Source organism: Neodiprion pinetum, chromosome 2, assembly GCF_021155775.2.
Source record: "Neodiprion pinetum isolate iyNeoPine1 chromosome 2, iyNeoPine1.2, whole genome shotgun sequence".
NCBI lineage: Eukaryota > Metazoa > Arthropoda > Insecta > Hymenoptera > Diprionidae > Neodiprion > Neodiprion pinetum.
The window spans coordinates 14,158,487-14,174,275 of record NC_060233.1 but is presented as its reverse complement, the minus strand read 5'-3'; the positions used below and the strand labels follow the sequence as shown (position 1 = coordinate 14,174,275).

Sequence of the window (15,789 nt, the reverse complement as noted above, 5' to 3'; positions counted from 1 at the left end):
GTAAGTCTTATTCTAGCTTATAAGTTAGATACTTTTCTACAGCTGTGTTTCACGAATTTACACTATACAACTAAGAAAAGATAATCCTTTGTTGTCAAAATCTGCTTACGAAAAAGGAATAAATAGAGAGAGAGAGAGAGAGAGGAAAATTGCGAACGCTTGAGAAGGTGGTCTAGCCGGGGCAGCAGGCCGAGTGCAAGACCAAAATCGGCGGCGGATGTAGAGTAGTACGGATCCGAACTTCGAGCAAGAATAAAGTAATTACGGAGAGGTTACTGGAATACTGACCGGCGAGCAGTTGTTTGTTTACAACATATGTATATTTCGAACGACCGTAAACACGAACACGGTGAGTGGAGGAAATCGGTACTATTGACTCTGCGCCGATAACGTGCCCACTTTTTGTTGGCACACAGGGTTGAGTTACGTCTCCTTCCCTCCTACTTCCTGCTTTGTATGTACAGAGTGTTGCAGAAAAGTGAGAGAGAGCGAGCTATATGCCCGTTATAACTTATCTTTCTCGCTCTACACTTGATTGGTCGATATGTTTCCTCTCAGCCAATCAAGTGCAGAGTGAGAGAGACGGAATATCCCGAGTATATATCTCGCTCATATTACTCCGGCTGCAGTTTTCGCGGGGTTAACGGCATGGGTAAGCTACCTGCAGTAGCATACGCACTTGCTAAAGTTCAGCAAATAATGCGAATGTGTGCCATGGCTTTTGTATTTAGCTTACGGATTTTGCGTTTTCGATTTGCACAGTAAATCACGTCAATAACCGATCTGTGCTTATATGACACTACGAAAGCAGTAGATAATGCAGTGCATACGACTATCGATACGCGCATACCGTTGAAAATTAGTTCCAAACACCTGTTTTGTTAAAGAGAGCGCTGGTATTCCAGGCACACACAAATAGCGAGCATGTATCATACTTACGCCAGGGCATGGATGGTCTCTGGCAAACGCTTACTCTATGATATAAGTCAATAGTTTACTATGACCTAACCTAATCTAGTTAACCTCAAATTGTTGTTATCGAAATAGTATAACAATATATTACCAAATACAATGAGCTCATTACGCACGTGTGCTAGAGCAGCAATTCGCATACAAAAATTAACCTCGGTCATCTACACAGGTATGCCAAATTATATTCTTATACTGACTTTTATTTTGAGCAACTGTAAAAAACAACACAGTAGGCACTTATATGCTTCTAGATTACTCCACAAGTTATCAAATAAGATGATATGTTGGGAAAAAAAGCATTACAAGCAAGTAGATTTCTAATATGATGATCCAATCACGAAGTTTGCATTCCGAATAAAATATATCTCTAAATGATTCGATAATATTTTATAAAAGAGAATAAATGATCTCATGATTCAGGTGAACGAGGTATAAAACGATGGGTTGCACCAACACTACGTGTAATCAACAAGCGAAAGGCCAAATTAGGACCACAGCCTGAGCCGCGGCGAAGTAATTTCCTTGATTGGAATTATAACGCAGAAATATTTGCATTTAACAAAAGGTTGTCCGAAAATTTTGATGTCGAACTATTGCAACAAGCTTTTACTCATAGGTCTTACGTTGCACAAGAGGAACAGAAGCAGAGAGAGGTTGGCATTGAAAATCCAGAATTAAGCATCAAGGATAACACTGATCTCATAGTAGAAGGAAAATGCTTAACATCGGAAATAGTTGAGCGTTATTTAAGACAAGCTCTGCCAAGACTTCCGGAAGAAGGCATTTTGTAAGGATATAAACATATATTGTATAAAATATGGTAGGGTTTATTTATGTTTGTAATATTCTGAACGAATCCAAGTATTCAGTGCTAAGTAAATGGGGCTGGTCGATGGAGAGATACCATGATTACTATGATGTCGAGCATGAAAGACAAAGATCAGTCTAGATTAGATCTAGATCAGATGAATCTATGAAAGAAAGCATAGAACAAAATTGCATCGCTGTTTGCAGCCCAAAAAATGGTCATAGATTTTGGTCACCTCTTTGCATTGAGACAATTTCTTAATATCAATCTATGTAAAACATAGATAAAATGGTTATCTACTCCTAAGATTTATCAATCATCATTTTTTACTGGCAAGCGAGAATTATTTCCTCTGTCATTTGATGAATCTAAAGCTAGCAATCAGTGACAACAGATGAATATGATATCATTTTTCAAAAGAAGGCAGGAAATTCAATATTCGAAATTTCATCAAATCTCATGAAAAGTTTATCATTTTCACTGTGTTTGTCCTATTCAAAAAAAGTTTAGCATGTTTTGCTGCTAGCTTCAGCTTTATTTTCATTTGCAAAACTGACAGATACAGTATTTAATCCGTTTACTGTAAAAATTTTAGGAAACTGAAGGATTATCTTTTAAGCGAGGAGATTGTGGCTAAGGTTTCTGTACAGATTGGAACTAAAGATATTATATTAAGCGAGGTAAGTAATTTATATTAATTTATTTTATCTTTTTTTGACTTATAATTGATGATGTGTAATAAATTTTCCTTTCTATTGCCACAGGACCATCCTGTGCGGCAGGAAACCTTAGTGAATACGTTCTTTGCATTAGTAGCAGCATTAGCTCGCAGCAATGACGTAGTTCACACAAGCTTTTTTGTGCGCGACTTTTTGATAGCTACGCTTTCTGATAAAGAAATATTGTCAATCTGGACTCCTAGCCATCCGTTTCAAACACTAGATGCTATTCTGAATAGAGAAAAAAGAGGTTCTGCAGATTTTCGTCTCACTGCTCAAACTGGAGTAAACACAATTCTAGCTGCTTACCAAGTTGCAGTTTATTCTGATCAGCAGTTTCTCGGTATAGGTAAGTCAGAAAATAAATATTAGTAGTATTAGTGCGTATCTTCCATTTTCTTCTCATTTCTGTCTCCTCCATAGAGGTTTTTCAAATTGTTTACATACCGATGTAACAATTCTTCATTGTTTGTATCTGTATTTTTTATTTCATCTATCCAACCTGACGTTTTCTTCCAATACTTCTCTAAGTCCTCTACATTCCAGAGTGTTATACAATGTTTCATTCTCCTCTCCATGCACCCTTCATTTTTTGTATTCACTATCATGATCCACTTTATACAATTTTCTCGACACATTTTGAAACCTCTATCTAGCCCATTGTTCTCTACGCCGTTTTTCTATATTTCTTTGGCTGAGAGAGTTCTGTACCCCTACTACTGTTTTTTCTTCATTTGTACTTGTCATAATAGTTTTAGATATCAACTTAGTTGGAAAATATATATATAAACTGGTAAAGGAGAGAAAATCGGTATCGAATACTGGCCCCTGTAGTTTGAGTTGAATATTTCCTCAGGTGTTCATAAAAATAGTTAAAAATATGTGTACATATTCAACCATCTTTGGAATTAGCATTAATCCTTTGATGACCTGTTGTATTAGCTGGAAAAGATTTATAAATTGTCTAGGATCTCAAGCCGATATTTTGGACTCCTATCTTCCCGCGTCTGCAATTTCGGAATTCTTTGCGATTAAAAAAAATCGGGGGCTTTAAAATGTATCGTGGTATTGTATAAGAAAAAATTTTAATAAAGTTTTGCAATTTTTAAAGGTACCGGCGAAACTGTACAAGTGGCAAAAAATATTGCAGCACTTGACGCTCTGCAGCGAATGTTCGGAATAGCTGATTTCAGCCGGCCAATTCCGTTCAATTTAACAGTGGATGTATCATCTCAGAGAACTGAAAATCTACCACTCACGAAATGGTGTACCGAAAATTTGAAGCATACAGTCGGCGGTTGAGTTGTAGTTTACGAAATCTTATTGTAAGCAAAGCTCATATAACTGTGTAAATCTTATTTTAGACGATTAAATATTCAATAAGCCAACTCGTATGTACATGCCAGACGAACACATATACTTGTTCAAGAGATTACATTTTTCACGGTATACAAACGGCGTGCGAATTGTAATTCGTTGCAGATAATAAAAGTATGTTTCAAAAAATAGTATACAGATTTACATAATTACGAAAATTTTTGGAGATTTATAACAACAATACGTTCATCGCGAAGTTCGTACAGGTCAAATAATTTCGACCTGTTATTATTAATATTTTCTTTCCCATGGCGAGTAAAATACGGACCTTTGTTCAGCAAAATATATATGCACTGATGGGGTTTACCGAAAACGTATGTTCCCAGCTTGCGGTCCTCTTTGAATGAAATACTTGGATGTATGCATATAATACAAGTAACATTGAGCGTCGGCAAGCAGGCTAAAGAATTTGCGTAGGTACGCAGCCGAGATTTTGTGTACGCGAAGAGAGCCGTATATTGATTATTTTCTGGGTGTACTATCTATCCCCTTTAAGGTGGTTCATCCTCCTGAGCCCCTCGGCGCCGCCGCTCGCCTACATCTCGCAACGATGTCTCCGTCCCTCTTCCACCTTCTACACTGTGTGTAACGACTCAATGGCGCAGCCACACCCATTCGCCATCAAGTAATCGACGCTATTGTTATTTTAGCCCGCCATTATCTACCGACGCCTTGTCAACTCGCATTTGCGAACCATCCAAAGCATGTGGCGCTTCTCTTGTCCTTTCGGAACCAAGTGAGGATCCGGTCCAACGATGATGACGAAATATTAAAAAACACGAAGAACAGAGAATCCGGCATTAAACCGGCGCCTGAAAATCATTGACGATTTTTATATTCCAGATTGTTGCAATTGATGAATGTTCGGAACGTACAATTGTCGTAAATTTCTGCGCGACGCCGTCACTCCTACGCCAATGAGGGTCCATACCATTTCGGGGCCTCCTTAACCACGCCAACACCGCTAGCCGTTGTTTCGTTGTGCCTTTGCTGCAGCTTATGCTATGCACCTATTCCACGGACCAAGGTCTGTGTACTCCTGCTGCAGGAATTAGGGAGAGGAGCCATAATGGAATGAGGCACGACGCCGCGTGCGTCGGGACTCGGCGCAATGGCTATAAAGTTATTCCCACCTTTTACAGGTGTATACGTACACTAGGCTCGTACACCTTACCGTTATAGTAATAATGTCCTCTTTTCTATTAGAGTATCTCATGTTTATCGTACTCCATTACAACAATTCACTTAATATTCTCCTTAGGTCGAAGGCCACCGTTGCAAAATCATGTTTCATCGATCTAGATGTGAGTGCTGAACGATAACTCGCGTATTCGCTGAAAATGAGCTTAACGAAACTCTTAAACTTTAAAAAAATGTTCCTCAAACTCGTGAATAATCAGTAACTTTTGTGAATTCCCACAGTGTTCTTCTACCTGATTACGATTATCGCGATATTGACTCTTATCAATGATGTGCCATTGCTCGAGGTCTCTAAATATTCATAGTCTCCTTCGAAAATTAGACCGATCGAGGAATAGCGGATATTTCAGACGTTATCTATAATATCTATTTGGGTTCAAGTTGATAATTTCGTACCCAGGTTAATTCCATTTATAAATATGCTTATATCTGTGGACATTGATTTTAAGTATGAGTAAAATGTGTATTTGAGGTCATAATAGTATATTGTTTAACAAGGAGGCAAACTCGGTCTTTTCGGGCTGAATGTAAGTTTGCAACATGAGTCACAGGTCAGCCGCATACGAGCCGAAGGAGAGTCTCCTTGTGCAAGCCAATTCTTTATCTACCAAGAGTACGTTTGGTGTTTTTTCACGAAGCACGAAATTGAGGTTAGGGTCGCGTAATATCAGATTTGTTCGCGACACCGCATGCGTGCAGGACGGAAAAGACCAATTTTAAGTCCTAGGAGTTAAAAGTGGTTTTTTTTCTGTATCCCGCGCATGCTCATTCACCGACTCACCCCATAATCATAGAAACGTGTACTTTGTGTACGGAACACGGGCATGGAAAAGCGCGTAAACCATGCATGATTTTCTGAACGCAGGTGGTAGAATTCCTGGTGTAGCGAGAAAATAAGGGGATAAGAAACGGCGGTCAAAGTGCTTCTATAGCCTCTCCTTTGCAGAAACGAATACTATACAGGATCCGTATGCATTCGTATATCCACATACTATTCGATAGACATCCTTCGTCGAATGCATTTACGTTTAGCGTGTCTGTCTTCTCGCGTCTCTCTCCGTCTCTGTACCGTGACCCGCCAACGTTCCTTCGGCAGATTCGTGCAAGAGAAGGTGGGGATAGGGCGGTTCACAGGCTTAACCTGTTCTCGGACCGTCGCATACACACATCGATAAAGGGCATCCCGGCCCTCAAAGCACGTATGCGGGTACACGCTGCAATCCACGAATTCGGGACGCGCAGAAGGGCATTCGTGTCGACTGTCGGCTTAGCGGAGAGCCGGGTCACGTCGCGATGGCTATGAGTTAAATTCAAATGCGAACAAGCCATCGTCGAACATTTGTACGCTCGCTCTGACTGCTGAGACACCGTTCAACTCACTTGCGCAATGATCACCGTATCCCCTTCTCTTTGCAGCGGCGAATGCGCAGGCGATATGCAGCATCCATTTGCGGGGAAACTTCACGATAACAATTCGAAAAGAATTTTTGTACACATTGGTTACATACGCGATGAGAGCTATCATGAAAATGGCTAAGGATTGAAGTAAGTCATTCAATTTCAAGTCGACCTTCCGTCGTTCGCCTCAAAGATCAAAATAGACAGGCAGTACTGAAAGTTACACTTACACCGACTTGCTCTTAATTTATACACATACATATGGTGCCGAATGGCCTTAGTTCCGTCAAATTATATTTCATTTGTCCTACTATGATCTCGGTAATGTTTAATTTTTTATACCAAAGTTCTGCGTGGTACCCGTAAAGTGTCATTCGATCAATACAATTTGATGCCGAGGTCGTAAGCCGCGGAGGATTGGCACAAGTCAAAAAGTTCTGTGGGAATATTTTGATTGCGATTTGGACAGACGTACGTATACATATGCGTATACATACATAGGTACGTTGCAACGAAATATTCGCTTCGTTGCGTATACGGGGATGCCAAAAAGGGAAACCAGTGTACATACACAACATGTGGAAAATAACCACGTGACTCGACTGCTGCAGGGGGCTTTACTTCGGATAACTCGTTGGTCGGTTCGTGAATGAAACGAGGAAGAGAGCAAATAGCGGTGAGTCAGACACAACGCATGCTTCATTTGCGCTCATGCCGTCGCTTGGAATGTCATTCGTATAAGTCGACACAGTCTGGCCAATAACGAAGCTCACTAGATGCAAGTATACTAGACACATACAAACATCTTGAGCTATTTTTAAACCAAGTATGCCCCAGTAGCACCTGCACCGTCTTATGAGGTGTTCGTCCATGGTCTTGGGCGACAGGCAGACACAGCGCTGCTATATCTGTGACGGATACTGTCCACGATACGCAGCATACAGGCATACGTATAGTCAAATGTTATTTATCAACTTCCAGATAAAGTGAGAAAGTAAACGAAAAGAATGAGACGAGACAACGTATGAGCATGGAACGAAGAGAAAATACCAAGTCGTTGCAACGGATGCGATGCACGCGACGCGATGTAGTGACTGTCCAACTCTGCTCTATAGGAACGGCATTGTGTCGGTGGCTAGTGACTGCGGTGCCTGGGGTCTCCGGCATTTCAGAAACTATATCTTTCTCTCTCTTCTCTCCCTCCCCGCCCCCTCACGACACGCACACGCGTGTACGCATCCGCACACGCACGAGCACTCGCCCGCATCGACAACCAAGCAACCAGCCTACTTGTTTACTATTTCAAAGTCTTTGATCTTGCTCTGCTAGGTTGTCGACCAGACCGTAACCAATGCTGCGACGCAGACCCAAAATTTCTATCGAGGACAAAGTGCAGGACGTGGATTTGTACCGATGTGCATACATGTGTAACAAATAACAATACTGCGTTTATACGCAGCGGAAAACTTGTCCGCATGAACTTGTTGCTATTTGAGAGCAAGATTTTCCTCGTAGAACAATTTCCGCGACGATAACACAGCTTTAGTCAAATCGTGGTACGGAACTATTAATAATACGGAGTTCAGTGATTTTTTTTTCACGAGCGACGCAACGTGGAATTTCAAAATATTCGGAAATTGTAAGTTTCCGCCTGAAAAGTTCGTTCTGCGACTTCTATTAGACGATGTTATGTACTTAGTCTACCGACCGCGTTCAGTGGTTCAGTCACTTGTTTCAGCCATTGTTAAAATCTATGCATCGTTGACCTGAAACAGTCGCGGCCAGCTTACGATTAGTTCTACCTAAGTGCAGTGCCGAACACAAACGTACAAGAAAAATTTTAATTTTCTGGCATTAGTTTCGCATGAAACAATGAGGTTTCGGGATGTTCTTATTCCGCGTTAAGTGCATAATTGCATTATCTAGCAATATTTTAACGCCAGTGACGCGCAAGCTCTAATAGTAAGAATAAGTGACATTCTACTCGGTCGGTAAGAACTGCCCAAGTTATCATTGAAATTCAGATTTTGACTTTTCAATTTTAAATTTATTAGTTGCGGTAGAACTTGAATACCGATGTGAAAGTCTTGATAGAATGTATTTTGTTGACGACAATAATAAATGAGGCGAACGTCCGATTTATAAGAAACTAGAATTTTCTGTTTGAGACGAGTAGTTAAAGAGTAATTAATTAAAATTAAAGTGTCCGTACGATTAACCAGTCTCATAACTCCCCACAGTACACACGTTCGGCTACGTTCACGGCGCCAAAGATAAAGTTGAATTACAGTAGGCGCCGCGGACGACGCTGAAACAACAAAACACGACTGAGTTCCCAATTCCCATTGTCCGTAGCGTGGTCAAAAACGTAGAGCGCGTAGGTCACGATTCGTTGCGGAAATGAAAACTGGCGAGCGAACGAGCGACCGAGAGAGAGAGAGGGCTATACGCAGCAGCATAAAAGCCCGAGTCGTACTCAGCTACGCACTTCTTACCGCAGTCCACGACGACGACGAAGTCAGGACTCGGGCCTATCGAGCCTTTCGAGTTTCGAATCTCGAACGGAGGTAAAATTAAGGAGTTCAAGGCCCAAGCTGTCCACCCCCCAACGCCCACGAGTTGCCCGCCTGCGCACACACGTACTTTCATGATACAGACACAACGCAAGGCATCGTGTCCTATCGGGCTCGATCCACGTTTCTCTCGGTCGGCAGAACGGGATCCGCACCCTGCTTCCCGCACCTCTCGGTCGTTCGTCTCTCGTCGCTTCTCTGCGTCTCCCGTACGCTGTATGCGCGCGCCTTCTTCTCTCTCACTCTCCCTCTCTGTCTTGTCCCTCTGTGTTCAGCCGGACTATAGTTATCCGCTATCTCTCTCTATCGCTTTCTCTCTCTCTCTCTCCTGCTTCTCTCTTTCTTTTTCTCACTCCGCTCTCTTCGACGAAGCCTCGGCAGGCACGCACCCATGTGCGTGTGGTCTATTCTCTCTCTCTCTCTCTCTTTCTCCCCACCCCAGCCCTCCCATTCGCCCCCTCCTTTCCATGTGGTACGACGTCCGCAAGAGCTTGCGCGGCGTTGCCATGTAAGCGCGACGTTGCCGTTCGTTCTTCCGTCGGGCCAGCCTGGCGTAACTCCCCTCCGTCTCTCCTCGTTCCACCGCGCTGATCCTCCCCCCGCCGTCCTGTTTTTCCCTCGCCCCTCGCCGTAGGTCGTTCGGTGTGCTGCCCGTCTATCCATACCTCCGTCCGTTTATCCGTCCATCCATGGTTGTGTGGTTGTGTCGGTGTATGCGTGACGTTAACCTGGCGGCCCTGAAAACAACCCGACCCCAACTTCGGGCACCTTCCTCGGGAACACCCTGGAAATCGCGAAAATCTCGCGCTCTCGGGTAAGAGGCCGAAGAAGGCTAACCCGTCGTGAAAAAGAGAAAGAAACAGCCGCCGAGTTGTTATCCGGTGTTGTGTAGTATAGTTGGTTGGTTCGTCGCAGCTTTCTGCCGAACCGAACCAACCGAACTGAACTCTCAACGGTGCTACTAGACTGTGGTTATTATATTCTTCGACGACTTTAACGCGTCCTGTGCCTGTGGTTCCTTTTACACTGTGTGCAACTCCTGCAAGGCTACTCGGAAACACTTTGAAACCTTTGCCTTCGCCTGCGCCGTCGCTTTGTTTACCGTGGCTTATTTTTAAGTGATTTCTACGTGTGGTGGCGGCGACGGCTACTACTGGAATTCCGGAACTACCGTCATAAGGTGAAAATATAAATGCCGTTCCAAGTCTTCCCCGCGTGATATAAGCTTTACCGATACATCAATACTTATGTATACCTATCAATACGTACATATAATACTCACACACACGCGTATGATTCGCGCACGCAAGCGGTACGCGATAAAAATACACCCACACACGCCAGCTTAAGAGCACGAGCGCATACGAACGCGTATGAACGCCGAATCATCTCTCAGGTTTTTAATATTCGTCGAGAATCGTTGAGGAGGAAATTCGGTTTAAACCGTGGATTTTTTCATCCTTCCTATGCATGCAGGCACGCACGTATGTACATGTGTATATATTGTATATACGTTCTCTGTTTAGATCAAGATCCGTGCCGCGTAATGGTTTCCTACGCAGTGTTCCTACGAGGTATTTTGGAACAGGTTCAAACTGTCCTGAAATAGATGTCTATTAATAAATTATATATATCCTATTTCATCCAATTTCGCTGGTTGAACTTGAACATCTCATACGTGTAACTACATGTTCGTCCGTTTTGCAGGCATTGTTATTCCCAATTATATGCACACAAATCCGTGCCTTTCGTAGAAAGGCAGTCTGTACGATTTATTTTACCCGAATTTCTTTTTGTTTCGACTCCTTCGGTCGTATTATATAAGCAAAGCAAGCAACATTTGCTACGTATATGTATCACGTGTGTACCTACATCATGGATACATACATACCTGACGCGGTGTATGCCGCGAAGGTCGACCGACTGTTTCGAATGCTGTATTTTATCATTCAAATGGAATTTCTGAGAATAATACTTGATACGACGTTTCGACTGATCGTGCTACCGTTACATTCCCAAAACAAAATAGACGTAATACGGGCAAATTTTTATACCGTAAAGATTCGACGAATCGGGCCGCTGACACTCATGAGAGGGGGAGGCAATCCACAGCGGTTAGTGCAAGGCACAGAGTCACGTCGACTTGGCCCGATTCGCCGACACTCACTGTATACGTATAACGGAATAACGTTCGTATTATGCCCGTACTAATTGATTTCGGTTGAAAACTATCATTCAAAGTTTCGATGCAATTCTATTTGTTTTTACTTCTATAAACGTACTCCTCTTCTCTACGAGAGAGACGTGTCGAACGCGTTTCGGTACGTAATTAGCAATTTAGGAAAATCAGTTACTTCGTATCTTTTCCAAATAATTTACGTCCACTCCTTAACCGCAATAGCCTTACAGCAATATGAGTTGCTCGCCAGAGCTCCTCGATAGCCTTGGTAATTTAGGTTTTTTTCCCCGTATGGTCGATAAACAACACTGTCTAGCTGTAAGTAATATGTAATGTACGGAAAAAGATCGCAATTATCACAAGCAAGTTTGTGAAGTTCACCACACATAATGAATGCTTGAAATAAACTTACAACAGGACTGCAGGGATTAAAGCAATGATCGATCGCCACGTTACCGAACTTTTTCAAAGCTAAATGAGTTACATTCATTCGAATCAGGTGGAATTAGCGATCAATAGTATCGTTGCGTTACATGTGATTTAAGCGTGGACTCGGATATTCGGAATGGGGAAAAATCGTGGAACATGAATTGGACTCGACACTTCCCGAGATTCATCTGTAGAAAACCCTCTTCGCTTCGCTACAATTACATTACATATCTCCCTCGGAATATCCCTGTAGGAAAAAAATGGTTTCATTAAATGGTAAATTTATTCCAAAACTGCTGAAAATTGGCGCGCATTACGTTAGCACCTATAGTATATAGAAGAACAAGTCCGTTAAAAGTTGTTTTCTTTTATCTCACTTCGTTCCATTAGCCTTGCGTACTTTACTTTTTGCTGCAAATAGGTGTTAGCTGTTGGTCTCGAAATTGCAGCTCCGTATTTATCGGAATTTTGTGATATGAATTATCGACGTGACGATGAAATGTATCTTTAAATTCTATCCCATGATAATTTTCAGTATTGGAAATCAGTGTCCGAGAGGGTCAAACACCGGCTGCGTAAATTTTGCACGAGAGTAGCTGAGTGAGTCATTCAGGATTATCTATATTTCAAGTGATACGAAAATAAGTGAGAAAACCTCCGTTACTAAGATAAATTTTGATAAGAGGAACACAGCTCTTATCGCGTTGATTCCGCACGATGGTTCGTTAATAAGTGTCACAGATAGGGGCCAGGCGTCCTTTATTCCAAAGTTGTTGTGACGCATCTGTCACCAGGTTAGAAAGAAGTGTAATCGAATAAAGCCCGCGAATCAGTTGGATGCGTTTCGCGATCTCTCCAATTTTCAATTCCATCATCTTCCCATAAAACATCCGCAAGTATTTGAAAACTCGATTGTCATCCGTCGGCCGGTCGGGTTCATCTTTTTATCCCGGAATAGGTAATTCGAGTAGAATGCGAAAAAAAGAAAATGAGAAAAGAAAATAAAGAAGGGATGAACAATAAAAAAAAAGTAAAGACATAATGCGAAAGGTGAAAAGAAAAGTTATTGCGCGTTTCTGTTCCTAAATTTAATGGTGACCGCCGCGACCTGTTGTGCGGCACCCGAGAGTCGAGCTACTCTCTACCCGTTGAATTCTGCTGTATGGGCAGAGAGCTCCTGTACAGCTGTACCGTTCGTTCTTTCGCACACGCAGAAGGCGAGGCGTATGCATGCATGCATACACATACGTAGGTGAGCGTACAGGCAGCAAGCAGAGAGTAGAATACGAGACGCAGCGCAACCCCCCCCTCCCCCCTCCTTTACCCGTCGACCCGACGGCGGTGAGACGTTCTTACACCGAGGCAATTGCACACGACATGGACGCGCGCGCACGCACACATACACACGCACACACACACACACACACACACACACACACACACACACACAGGTACGCGCGCGCGCCAACGCGTTGCGCCTGTGTGCCGGCCACGGCTCGCACGACTGCTGCAAGGGCTAAAGTCACGCCGCGCTAGCAGAGTACTAATTCCGTGCGGTTAAGGGGGATGATAGAGGAGAAAGAAGGAGAAAAAGATAAGGAGGAAAAAGAATCTATAAACACGCAGAGGTGTATCGGTTATTATCCAGGAAACCGACGCGTCCGACTCGCTGTCACCCGGCACAGGAGCATCGTGGAACCTAACCTAGCGGCGGGTTTGTGCGACGAACGCTCGCTCGGCCCCCGCGTGCTTGCCAGGTCGTCCATTTTGTGTTCGAAGCCTCTAAGACTGCTGCCTGCCTGCCTGCCTCCACGTGTCGACCGCCAAGCTATTGACCGCTTCTTCTTCCCGCTCCGCGTTTCCCCGAACGGAAAACTTGGGATGAATTCTAACCTACGCGAGAGACAAGAATTCGCGTTTGTTCTGTAGCAACGAGATCGGTCGATATGCAATACAGTTTCGCGAGTGAATGATAAACAATATAACGCGGCAGTGATCACGTCGAGTAGTAGTGACGCTTCTTCGTTCGTTCGTTCGTGCTTAATACACCTACCTACCTAGTGTGATTTCGATTCCTCGACGGCCTCGCCTGCTGTCCGAGAAATTCCGAGGCGGTTTTCTCGCCTCCGAGGTCCGTGATGCAGAGTTTAGACTCGTAGAGTTGTGTAAAGGTGCGAGATTTTCTACCGCAGTAATTGTGAAATTATTTATATATCCCACCACGCTTCGTTTTACGGGCATTATTTTCGACGATCTTTCATGTATTATTTTCAATGTCGTCATTTGTACCGTACGGCTGTTTGACGTTCCGTTTCATCGCTACTGTTACAACAGACAACGAATCGCAATTGCTGACCAACTATCGACTGCTTCCCGTTTTTTTGCCTTCCTTCTTTCCTTCCTTACTGCCTGCTACCGACTCACGTAAAGTAACACTGGTAGACTGAAATCTGAATTTTATTCTCTAAACTTACCACACCTACCAGTGATAATCGACAACGTGTCATTCCTTTAAAGATTCCCCCCTTAACGTTCCGAATAACGAGGCTCGAGTTCGCGACGTTCGTGTAACGATGCATTTTTCGGTAAAAATCGTTACCGTTTCGCAACTCCGGGGCACGGTCTGAAATTCGACGAACCGCTAGAAAGCATAATAATATACTTATATTTTTGCAAATTCAACGTCATCAAAGTCATTCCAAGTCTGCAAAATAGGCATTTGTGTTTCTTTCTCGATGTTTCGTTACGTTAAAGTCACTAACTTCAACCTCATTCTTTCGAACGTTTACCAAAGCCAGGATTGTGACGAATTACTTGGTGAATAAGACGCGCATCATTCTCTTCGGGATATCGCGTTGTTGTTGTTGTTATTGTTCTTACTATTGTTGATGTTTAATTTTTGTGTTTACCATTGTGATGATATTTTCGTTGCCATTGTGCCGTGCTGGAACATTCAGTGTTTACATTTCTTATCTTGCGAACTTCGAACTCGATTTCTTGTCCGATTTTTCTTCCGGACGGAGGCTGTAGGTTTTACAATTATTATCGGATATTAATATTTCATATTGCGCGTCAGGCGTACGCCTTGAAGGTCTCCAACATTATTCGAGCAGTGCGGTTATTTTTTTCATTTTCGTTTGTCTTGTGAGCGTGTGAAAAGCAACCGATGTTGGCTGAAAAAAGATTTTGTTTCCCCGAGTCTTTCGCAGTTCGATTGATCGGTAGAGTTTCTACTTTCAATCCTGTAAATCTATTTGACTCTTGAATCAACTTTTACCTACCTGTAACAACACACTTGAGCGTATTTTGTCTAACAATTCGATGTAGTTACATTTTCTCTTCCAGCTTTGATCTACCGAATCATTACTTCCCAATAATTCCCGAATTTCTAAATAAAACTACCTCATATTTAGAAATGAAATTCAATTTTAACAGCCTTTTGCGATCTAATACTCTTCATAAACGTTATCAATTTATCCCGTAACCCTCCATTTTTTTCTCACATTCGTCACAACCAGCGGATTGCGTTCCGATGTTATCAAGGCATCATCAGAATTTTGTTGAGAAAAAATTACTTTCGGCAAAGCTAGATTTTCGATACAGTTCATTTATCCTACACCAAGCGCCGGTGTCGGATCATTGAAAGTTCATCAAATATTTCACCGCGGCAGAGGATAATTTTTTATTTCTCCAAATACACCGTATCTTCGGAATTTATTCTTTTTTTCTTTGCTAGTTTAACCGAACGATGAAATGCGCAAACGATTCGATCGAAACGCGTAGGATATCCAGGACTGCACATAGCGTAGGCCAAAATGACTGATTCTGCCTCGCCTTAACGTTCGCCTCGTCGGCTTTCAGACGCCGAGCTCTTCGCGTGCACACGGCGAAATCCTCTCATCAATTTTCGCATGGAAATCAAACTTGCGACGGCGACGAATGAGCGTAATGTCTCAATCGTGAAGTTCTTTACCCGACAGTGATCGCCATTACGTATAAGCTAGCTGCTCGTGAGTTTTTAATGAAATTGCATTGTTTTTTTTCCCTTCTCGTTAACGGCTTTGGCTTTAATTCTGACTACGTAATAACGGTCAAAGCTTCACAATTTTACACTGCGTGTCTTCTACTCGAAAT

At 42.7% G+C, this 15,789-nt stretch overlaps 2 protein-coding genes and 1 long non-coding RNA gene across 16 annotated transcripts in view; 2 read left to right on the top strand and 1 right to left on the bottom strand.

Annotated features, from left to right (window-relative positions):
* The first annotated feature begins 942 nt into the window (after positions 1-942).
* Positions 943-4,007, top strand: mRpL44 (mitochondrial ribosomal protein L44). The gene is made up of 5 exons (XM_046611249.2): positions 943-1,141; positions 1,393-1,759; positions 2,376-2,460; positions 2,545-2,848; positions 3,611-4,007. Exons 1-5 carry the CDS (start codon positions 1,072-1,074, stop codon positions 3,799-3,801), a joined length of 1,017 nt encoding a protein of 338 aa, XP_046467205.1. The 5' UTR covers positions 943-1,071; the 3' UTR covers positions 3,802-4,007.
* Positions 2,650-7,155, bottom strand: LOC138190467 (uncharacterized). The gene is made up of 2 exons (XR_011176462.1): positions 4,752-7,155; positions 2,650-4,688 (listed from the first exon to the last, which is right to left on the bottom strand). It is a non-coding gene; the product is annotated as an uncharacterized lncRNA (long non-coding RNA).
* A 2,539-nt stretch (positions 7,156-9,694) lies between these two features.
* Positions 9,695-15,789, top strand: part of Smr (Smrter) — an 84,281-nt gene continuing 78,186 nt past the window's right edge. For 12 of the 14 annotated variants that reach the window (XM_069133680.1, XM_046611238.2, XM_069133677.1 and 9 more), the window contains exon 1: positions 13,180-13,826. The gene's annotated coding sequence lies outside the window, so the exon portion shown is untranslated. The other 2 variants (XM_069133682.1, XM_069133681.1) reach the window with 2 other exon arrangements.